Source organism: Struthio camelus, chromosome 5 (genome assembly GCF_040807025.1).
Source record: "Struthio camelus isolate bStrCam1 chromosome 5, bStrCam1.hap1, whole genome shotgun sequence".
Taxonomy (NCBI): domain Eukaryota; kingdom Metazoa; phylum Chordata; class Aves; order Struthioniformes; family Struthionidae; genus Struthio; species Struthio camelus.
The window spans coordinates 79,754,670-79,765,345 of NC_090946.1; the positions used below are offsets into that span (position 1 = coordinate 79,754,670).

Genomic DNA, 10,676 nt, shown 5'->3' on the forward strand with positions numbered 1-10,676 from the left:
TTTGCAAGGAGGAGGGCTCCTGCTCCTCAGCCGTTGGGTCTTGGGAGGAAGCAGATCTCCCTCAGGACCAGCATTGGTGGCTTTAGTGCCGGAGCAGCTCTAATTCCGCCGAAATTTGCCTCACCCAGGAGGCTCTAGGCATAACAGCCGAAGCAGGAACCCGCGAAGGTCACTACGTCACAATATCTTTTTAAGCAAACATCCACCTTGAGTGGATCCCACTGCTCTTTTCCATACGGCAGCGTAAGACCCAGCGATCCCTGCTCCCGACGTAGACCGCAGCCCCGCGCGCGTCCTCTTTCTGGGCTGCCCTCTGCTTTTCTGACGCCAGCGAACCCCCCGGCTGCCTTAGGAGACGTCTGAGAAGCCCCGGAGCTCAAACAGTGAACTCAAGGGGCCTGGGGAGCAAGTGCGTCCCAACGGCCCCCAACTCCTTCAAGTGGGTAGACGAGGGATTAGTTGATGGAAGAAACAAGCAGCGTGCTAATAAATAACGCCGAATGAAGTCCCAGGCAAGTCCTACGTAGACGGGTAAGTCATCGCAGGGCAGGACTCTGGTCACGTGCCGTTCGCAGCTCTCTCCCGAGGAGCAAGGAATGAGAAACGGTCTCGAGAGCGGCGCCCACGTGCGCCGGCAGCCGCCCCCGTCCCGCCGCCCCGGCGTCGCCGCGCTCCCCGACGCGCTTCCTTCCTCAAACCACGAACGTTTAAGTTGCTTTCGTCCTTATCCGCCCCCTTCCCATCCAGGTTTTCCGTGGCGGCAGCGAACCACAGAGCGCTCCGTCCTTGCTGCCCGTTTTCTTGCCCGGCGGTCGCCTCGCATGGACCCTGGCGGCGGCCGGCAAGGCGGCCGCGGCCGGCAGACCCCGTGGGAGACGTCCGGGCACGAGAAGCGCGCGTGTTGTACTTGGAGCTCAGCTTGACGTTCGTCGGAAACCGCAGACTTCCCAAGGGCAACTGGTTTGCTTCGGGTTTCCCTCTTATCGCCGTGATGGAAATAAAACTTACCTCTGTCACTGTGAGACTAAACTGATCGTGTGTAAAGCTTTCTGGCAAATATCAGTGCAAAAATGTTCTTTATGATTTGTCTGCTGTTAGTTTCATGCAAATCCTCACTTGCAATATTTGTCTGGGAGACGCGATCGCAGAAGCACTAGCCAGGCTCTGTTTCACTGCAAGGCATTGCTGCTTTAAAACCGAAATGACCTTTATATAATTCCGTAGAAGAAAAATATGTGACGTTCTCCTCAAACTATTTGTTTTCTCACCTTCTTGCTGCTTCCTCTGAGCAGGAGCCGAAACGCATTGATTTTGGATTGTAGGAACTTGCTATCCTCTTGCCGCAGGGCACGCGCAGCTCTCTGTCCTCAACCGTTTCTTCCCACCTCCCTTTTTTCCAGGCGCTCCTCGCGCTTTGTCCTGCCAGACCATCCCCTCCGAGATGGCACCGCGCTGGGTGCACGTTTCCCCCCGAAGGAGACACGCACGCCTTTCCTCCGGGACTCCGCGCGGGACGCCCTTTCCACGCCGCTCGTCGTGAGCGCGCTCCCTCCGCCGCCGCGCGCGCGCCCCCGCGCCGTTCCCACGCGCCGACGAGCCGCCGGCCGGCAGGGAGCGCTGCGCGGGGCGGCGGCGGCGGCGCGGGGCGGAGCGGGGCGGGCGCGGCGGTGAATGATCGGGCCCGGCATCCGCCGCGCCGCGCCGCCGCCATGGCCTTCACCTTCGCCGCCTTCTGCTACATGCTGGCGCTGCTGCTCACCGCCGCCCTCATCTTCTTCGCCATCTGGCATGTGAGTGCGGCCGGCGGGACCGGACCGGACCGGAGGGGACCCGGCCCGGCTCGGCTTGGCCCACGCGCGGCGGCGGCGCCCGCGCTCCGCCTGCGGCCCCGGGCTCCCCCCCCGCTCCGCCGTGGGAACGCGTGGGAGCGCCGCCGCGGGGCGGGAGGCGCCGCGTTAGCTCACGCGTGTGCGGGGGGGGGGGGTTTGTTTTTTTCTTTTTTTTCTTTTTTTTTTTTGGAAACCCGCCTGTTGTCGCGGGCGGCGGGTTTAGCGCTGCCCGCCGCGCTCTCGCCCCGCCGCCCGCGCCGCCCTCGGCCCGGAGGGAGCCGGGCTCCGCCTGGGGTTGTCCCCAAAGGGGCGTCGTGGTGGCTTTTTTTATTTTCCTTCTCTCGGGCTGTGTTTTCAGGGTGTTGTTTGAGCCGGCGCTGCGCACCTGCCCTCGGCCAGCTCGGGGCGCTGAGCCGGCTGCAAAGCGAGCAGTTTTAAAAAAAAAAAAAAAAAAAGAAAACCCCAAAACCCCCCAAAATAAGAAGGGATGCGCGCCCCTGGCCTGGCCGCGGTGACCGTGCCGCGGTGGGCTCGGCTCAGCCCGAAGCTGCCAGCCGCCGGTGGGCCGCAGCGCGTCTTCGCCCCCGTCCCGGCGGCGGAAGAAGGGATGGGGCGAAACGATCTGCCGCAGCGGGTGGGCATCACCCCGCTTCGCGGGGCCACCCTGAACGCCGGGCGTGAAGCCCAGGCCCCCGGGGCCGCCTGGAAGTAGCGGCAGCGTTTCTCTGTGGATAAGCGGGATTTCCAAGTGCTGATACCGGCTAAATTCATTTTTTCCCTCAAGCAATGCTTTCAAGGGGGAACGCAGTCTCTTTAAAATAAAGACTTAAAACGTTTTAGTCGTAGGTGGGGTTGGCTGCATGTTTAACAGGAATAATAAATATCACACTGTTTTCATGCTTTACATTAAACTTGATCTTAGAGGATTTTTGTAATTGTTGTTTGAGCGTTTTCTGCCTTGAACCTGGCACAAGGGAACTAGCCAAATAGGAACCTACCCTAAATCAGCCATGAGATACCTGCTTTTGGAGAGCAGGACTGTGAAGAGGATGTTATTTTTGGCCTGATTTCAAGCTTCATAGTTACCCTTTAAAAAAACATTTTATTTTAATGCAAACCCTGTCCCATAGACACACTTGAGTTTATACCGAATATAAATGATCCTTATAATATGTGGGTCTTTCTCAAGACTTTTTTTTAATACTTGATATGGCATTTGTTCCGTAGAAAGGGCTTTTATTGTATTTCATGCTGGTGTCTTTAAGTATCTTTATGTAAGTTGAGTGTGTATACTTTTACGGATGCATCTTCTGCATGTGTACATGGGGTCAGCAATGAGACGAGACATTTGGCTTCTTTTAAGGCTGCTCTTGCTTTCTCGCGATTAATGAACCGCCCTGTGTGTCTGGTCCCTGCTTGCGACGTTCGGGGTCCGAGCCCTGAGGAAGTAGCGAGTGGGGTCAAACGCTGCCAAAATGGATGTGGGAAACCTGTCGGTTGCCGGTGACAGTGTGTGAGTGAGGGAGGTAAAGAAGTAAAGTGTGGTTAGAGGCAGAAGTCCCTGAGTGTCTAAAGCATCTTCTGCTTTCCTGTTTCTTGAACCTGCTTCAATTGCCTCTTATGTGGCATTGGACCTCCCTGTTCATGGAGAAGAAACGGTGTTCCTCAGCGTGATGGTGGCACTTGAAAGTTATGCCTCTGTACCAACAGGTTATTTTGGCTAGACAATATATTGTACTGCTTCTGGATTGAAGAATCATAACTGTTTCAATTTTATTCTAGATAATAGCATTTGATGAACTGAAGACTGATTACAAGAATCCCATAGACCAGTGTAATACGCTCAATCCTGTAAGTTGCATGATAAACAATTTCTTAAATACATTTATGTATGGTGCTTGTTTTTGGTAGTATCTTGCTTTAATCAAAACAGGCAGTAGAACTGCGTTTGGGTTGACAAAACCTAGCTGTTTGATAGAGCTTCTAGGGAGCGTTCTCTGTCTGATTGTTCTTTACTTTCAAGGTCGACTCTTCTGACTATTATTAATCTGCTGGTGATCTTGTCAGCTGTCATACTAACATTCTTTCAATCTGCTTTTTACATTTTCGGCCCAAAGACAGTTGAAAAGGTCAAAAAGATTAAAAGAGTCAAAATTGCATTAAAGGTGTGTACTGCTTTTTAGTTCAATGTCTTTAATGCCACTTTCATTTTGTTAGGAACATTTGTACTACTCTTAAGATGTTTTGTTTATTGTGCTTGTTCATCTGCTTGTTATTTGTCTGTTCAGGTTTACAACAACTTCATGAATTTCCATATTTTGTGCAAAACAATTTTGCTTGCTTACCCAGTGAAGTGGGGAAAACTGTTACATGCCTATTTTATGTATCCTATTGACTAGCTGAAGTAACTTCAGACAGAAATAGATAGGATTTTTAAAGCAATATTTATTAAACGCTGAGATTACAGGAGACTAGTTGTTTTTAAATGTTGACCAAGTACGTTCTGATCCTCCTTGAGGATTTTGATGGGCGTAACGTGCTGGGCCTTATCTTCACTTTTCGTTCTATGTCCCAGGATCGGGGATTTATCTTGGCGTCCTCTTTTGGATGCAACTCTGACAGTCCTTGATTTGTGAAAAGCATTTGAGCAAACTATTTGCTTGCATCTGTGAAAGGCCCTTAATAAAAGGGAGCCTGGTTAAAAAGCAGGTACCTTGATAAAGCAGAACCTTCTGCTCCTTTCCTGTTGTTCTAACCTCGGCCAGGGCAGGAGCAGTGCGGCAGCGCAGCCCGAGCTGCAACTTCCCTGTGTTTTGAAGAATTAAGTAAATTATGGAAATAGCAAATGAATTTGTAGTTGCTGGGTGGGGCGGGGGGAGAGCACAAGTTAAACATGCACCTCGTGAATCAACAGGGAGCATTATAGCAGGAGAACGAGCGGGGAGGAGACGAGACGATTCGCAGAGGGTTGCTTCTTGGAGAGTGAGGTTTGACGCTCGAATAGATGTGCATCTAACAGTTTCCCTTGCTTGGTCTGTTTTACAACCATTTCTGCTACAGTACGGGGGAGGGCAAATTCTCATTCCTTGATGCATTATGATCTTTTCACAACCTATAAAGTATTATAATGCGCATGTTTAAAGCAAATATTAACCTTCTGTTAACCCATATGCATGTAGTGTTTATTTATATGATAGCTTTGTGAAATGAAAATATTAAATGACTTGATATTTTCAGTTCTTGTGAAAGTAGAATAGATGTTAGGAGTAAAGTTGAGATCCGGCCTCTTAACAGACTCTGGCAAAGGATGCTGGACGAATGCACTGAAGTGCTGTGATTCTCTGTACAGAGAATCACAGATTCTCATTGATGGACACCTCTGTAGCAAGACTGGCCCAAAATAGTGACTGCGTAGCATCCCAGCGATGTCTTCTCTTTCCTGCTCCTGTTACAGCAGTATATATTCTCAGTGAGGTTTCTTTCTCCCTAGCTTTTGTGATAAAAATCATGATAAGAGTATGAACTGATTTAGTTAATTCTCCTAGCAAAGTGGAAGGAGTAAGGAAGGAGGCTAAAATGTTGCGATAGACTTGTAAGAGGCAGATATTGTGGTGTGGGTATAGGGTATAAAAACAAGAAAAAGAAAAATATGTTTTGAGATGTGTAGTTAATAAACTTTACGGGTTTCAGACCTGGTAAACCTGTTTGAGTGGGCTGCCAAATGCACTGCGTTTTGGATGGTTAGTTGTTGCTGTTGTTTTTCCCCCCTTAATTATAATTGCCGACTTGTGAATGGTAAGTATACCAAGAAGGATCTGGGAAAAAAAATACTTACTTGAAACATGTCATTGATGACAGATTATTTTTGTTGATGCTGATGCACGTCTGTTTGGTTTGGTATTCTTTGTTTGAAGACCCAGAATGTAGTAGCAGAATAGACAGCGAGAACGTCTGTCTGCTGCGAGTTTCCAGATTTCTAGGAAGGTATTTTTGGTTTTTAAAAGCAGCAGCTGCTCAGACAGAATGAAAGAAAATTACAAAACACTGAATCTTGGATGGAGTCATCCTACACAAACAGCGTCATGTGCTATGTATATATGTGCGCGCACACATGCACGTATAGACATTTAATTTGAATCCTTGATTTAGACATGGAGATTTTTTTTTTTGTGAGGAGAGCTTTTAGTGATCCTGAGTTGAGGAGTCAAAACCTTGGCTTTGCGTCTTTCTGAACTGCGTAACAAAGGAGTAAAGGCCATTTTGGGGTGACTTTATTTTAGAAAATTTTACTCTTGTCGTGGGTGCAAGGTTCTGCTGGCTCTTTGCATGCGTATAATGTACATATTTCTCCGTATTACTCCTTTTAATAACACTAATGCTACTTGGCATTTCATGCTTTCTGTGATTTCATAGTAATGGACAATTAGCTCTGTGGACTTCTGCTGGGAAGCATGATACCATAAAGCATGCGTATTAGGTACTTGCAAGGTCTTGTGTGGAGGAAAATGAAACCGGCCAGTATGCCGTAAATTGTACACGCGTAGCTGCGGTGATTCCCTCCTACGCTGCAGAGAGCATAGTGCTTGTATTTTTGCATACTGATGTGCATAACGATGTTACTGCTGATTTTGTTTGAAAAAGCTTTGCCTAGGATGTTACATTTTGGGAACAGTTTGAATTTGAAACCTTATATATGTCTTAATACCAGAACAAAGCTTTAAAATAGTGAAACACAAAACATCTGCTACAGGGAGCACCTTTCCTACCGATATTTCTATGTTGCATGAGCAGAAATATCTTGACGCCCTCTCCTCTTATGAGGATCGTGCATAAAATGCGGAAGGTGTTGACAGTGCACTTAGTTAATAGAAGCAATAAAGATTTTGGTATCTTTCCTTTTGTAAAATTTTCTTTTTGGTTAATGAGTATCATGTGAAAACAGCAAAGCATATGTTGCTAGTTGCTGTTTTCACTTTCCGCAGTCGTCTTGTTCCTATTAGTGTTTTTAAAACAATAACTTACTTCAAAATAAATTACACAACACACATTTTGGTTTGAATAAACAAAACTTGTGACTCATATTTTTCTTTTCCAGCTTGTACTTCCAGAGTACCTCATCCATGCATTCTTCTGTGTTATGTTTCTCTGTGCAGCAGAGTGGCTTACACTGGGTCTCAATATGCCTTTGTTGGCTTATCATATTTGGAGGTAATATTGATGAGTCTGGTATCTCTGTCCTCATGTTAATTGTAACTCACTTTCCTGTTGCAGTGCTTCCTGTTAAGTGTTCTGCTTTGGCAAATAAAGATGCTTTCTGATAAGACACTGAGAAAGCTTGTATCATGGCTATAAAATATGAACCATTGCATTGCTTTCTCTGTAGTTTTTTTACTTTGTCCTGCTATGCAAGAATTGAGTTCTGTTGTACGTGCGTTCAACGTAGCTGAAACACCAAAGGCCTACTGAAACTGCAGTTTCACAGTTGCTTTGAGCCAGCGTGGACTGCTAGCAATGGTGGCAGTCCTGCTTCCCTCCTGCCCCCAAGCCACGTGCGCCCCTGTTTCTTGTGCTGGCGTTAGCGCCAGCGCCGCCGTGCCGGGAGCTGCAGGACGGCGTCGATGCGGTGACCCAGCGCAGTGGCCGGCGTTCCCGGGGCCGGTGTGCCTGCGCCAGGCCTGGCATGGGGAGGAATCAGAAGGGTGGAGGTAGGACTGGTCATTTTTGCTAGTAGCCTGCATAAAACTAGTTTTGTGATTGTTTTATGCTGACCTGAGTATTACTTTAACGTGATAGCCAGCGTTCATTTTAGTGGTGATTAGAGGCAACGGGGCTACGTGCTGCTCTCTTCTAGGGCTTTTCCAACCCTTTCACGAGGAATACCATTTAACGTTTAAACGGAATACCATTTTTCATTTAAAATGAAATGTAAACTTATAAATTTGTCCTATATCCTCCGGGGGTACCACAGAGTTAGCGTGACTCAAGGCTCAGGTAAGCTCTCGTGGCACCACGCATAAAGGTCCCTGAACAGGCGCGTTTAGTTCGGGGCTTTGCGTTGCTCTTGCCGGTCACGACTCCTTTATGGAGTTTATGGACTGTGGTGCCAGGGATGTGATTCCTTGTCTCGGTTGTGGTAGGAACTGGTGGCTGTGGTGGATGGGGGGCAGGAAGCAATGTTTTCACTTTGCTGTCACCCCAAAACCTGTTGCTAATTGTGTATCACTTTCAGGTACATGAGTAGACCTGTGATGAGTGGCCCTGGTCTGTATGATCCTACAACCATCATGAATGCAGATATTTTAGCCTATTGCCAGAAAGAAGGATGGTGCAAATTAGCATTCTACCTTCTATCATTTTTTTACTATCTATATGGGTAAGTTGTTGTTTTTTCCTCCCTCCTCTCTCCCGTTTAATTTTAGTCTGAAACTGTCTGATGGGGCTTAGCGCAGAAGAGAAATTCTGTACATAAAACATATGTAATACCAACTTTCTTGAAGAAGAATCCACAGTTACCATATATTCAGCTTTAAAACACAAGTTGTAATTTTTTTTTTGTTTTTTTCCAGCCTGACTGGAGACTCGAAAGCTCCAAGCCTTTCTTCTTTTAAGCATAGTTTAATAAATCCCCAGTATTTTCATGAAGAAGTTGGAACAGTAATATTTCTAGCATAAGTGATTGTTATGATGTAAATATGACTTTTGTGGAAGTTAAAAGGTAGAAGAGTCATTCCAGAAGTGAAAAGGTGTAGGATCCACAAAAGCCAAGGCAATCTCCAGCTGTACCTCCTCCCCTTTCTCTTCTCAAGCCAAAAGCAAATTTAGCCAGCCTTAATGCTTGGTGTTCACGTGTCACACGAACAGCGATGCACAGGAACCGCGTGCAGTCCTCTTTCCTCTCTGCATACTACAGTTTTTACAACATAACTGGAATAGTCGAGGCTTTTAACATGTATTGATTGACTTTATGCATGACTCCCTATCCTAACATCACTTGATCTAGTGACAGCTGTGTTTTTGTTGCATCTGTTCACGTCCCATTTTATAACGCCATTATTTTGGTTTTTAAAAAGTCAGGAAATTGTGCGTGTTGGTTTCTCTAAAAACTTCAGTATGTTGCAATCCATGTGCCTCACGCCAGTTTATTCCTTAGAAGAATATATAAAACTATATAATTAAATGTGTAACATTAATCAAAATGCTGTATCTTAATAATTTTATTTTATATTCCAGCATGATTTATGTTTTGGTGAGCTCTTAAGAAGACATTCAGCAAGCTTTGTTCCAGTTAAGTGCATGCAAAAGCCACAAAACATGGATTCTTTCCAACAAGAACCTGTTAACGAAGACTAAATATGGAATCTGATGATCGCATTTGCATTAGAAAAATGACTCCCCTCTTTTTAAAATATTTCCACATTTTATACCTGTGGAAAGACTGTTTTCTTATATTTTACTGGGACGATGAAATTAAAGAGAATTAAATGTAAATTAATATAAAAATTACTGGATTTTGAAAAGTTTTGAATTTGCACTCCCTAAGGAACAGCCATAATCTCCAAGTAGCTATTCATTAGTATCCTTATATACTAGGATTTTTTCTTTTTTAACTGGGCTATATAGTGCTTCATTTGGACTTGCAACTCCCCATCTAACTGTAAATCAGCTGTAGCTGTCAAGTGCTTGAGAAGGACTGAAAGCTTTGCTTATTTTACCTGTAGGTGACTTCAGTCTTAGAGGTGAATACATGGACACAATTGCAAAAAATAGTATTTCTATTTTTTACTTTGCTTTTTTTTATTTCTGTATGGTTAAACTTTTCCTGTATGTGCATGACTGAGAGATTTCCTGTGTGTTCACCAAACATTAGCCTTGTTTTAATTTCAAGCATATGTCATTGGGATAGGAGAAGATGAATTGTCCATGAAGGAATGAATTTAGGTGATTTTTTTTTTTAAAATGTCTGTGCACAGTCTTATTAACAAATTCACAAATATACAACATTTATCAAGTCCGATGGTAAAAGTACTCTTGAGTTTAAGAGTAATACTACAGACCTTTTCAAAGCAGAAATTGAGATTGTGAAACTGCCCTACTGTTCCTTAGTGCAATAAATAAAAAAAAAATCAAATTCAGCGATGCTTATTTTTTATCTGGTGCCTTGTTTTTAAATTGAACAGATACTTGCTGTATTTATCTGCTTATTTTATGATGTATAATTGCATTGCCTTTTAAAAACAAAATAGAATACAGAATCAAATTACGTCTGGAAAAGGGATGCTTTAATTTTTTTTTCTTTTTAGTGAATCTGCAGATAAATAGTGCATGAGGCGAGGGAAGAAAAAAGCTTCAGATAAACTGGTAATATTGCATTGTAAATTGTTACTGTGAGCAGCTGATTAATTTAGGAGTAATAATTAGGAATTTTTCCCATTTACCTAGGCTAGAGAATAATGAAATAGCTTTCCAGTTTTGCTAAAACATTTCTGAATAAACGTGACTTGTTCACTTTGGTACTCTCAGATGTTAGATGCAATAAGGATCATAAGAACAGCTATACTGGGCTAGACTAGAAATCCATGTAATCCCATACTGATGTTTTGGACTTTGGTCAGTAACAAGCGATTGAGGAAATATAATATGAAACAGGGCAGGTACTGAATCATTTTTTTCACTGAATAGTGGGCAAACGTATTTGAAACCTACATGTTATGGATTTTGTGAGCTAGGGGTTATGTATCTTTAACAGCCCTTGAACATCTTTTGTTCCAGTAATTTAGTTGCTCTTTTATAGCATAGGATGAAAGATACCCTGGGGCAACGAGTTCTGCAGTTGAATTTACTCAGTAT

At 44.8% G+C, this 10,676-nt stretch overlaps 1 protein-coding gene across 2 annotated transcripts; it reads left to right on the forward strand.

Moving 5' to 3' along the window:
- The first annotated feature begins 1,615 nt into the window (after window positions 1-1,615).
- CNIH1 (cornichon family member 1) lies at window positions 1,616-9,961 on the forward strand. 2 transcript variants are annotated; one of them, XM_068947522.1, is made up of 6 exons: window positions 1,638-1,790; window positions 3,612-3,680; window positions 3,947-3,994; window positions 6,925-7,037; window positions 8,059-8,202; window positions 9,060-9,961. In XM_068947522.1, the coding sequence occupies exons 1-6, from the start codon at window positions 1,710-1,712 to the stop codon at window positions 9,085-9,087; spliced, it is 483 nt and encodes a 160-aa protein (XP_068803623.1). In that variant the 5' UTR covers window positions 1,638-1,709; the 3' UTR covers window positions 9,088-9,961. The 2 variants fall into 2 exon arrangements, with proteins under 2 accessions (XP_068803624.1, XP_068803623.1); XM_068947523.1 differs by lacking the exon at window positions 3,947-3,994 and having other exon boundaries at window positions 1,616-1,790.
- The last annotated feature ends 715 nt before the right edge of the window (window positions 9,962-10,676 follow it).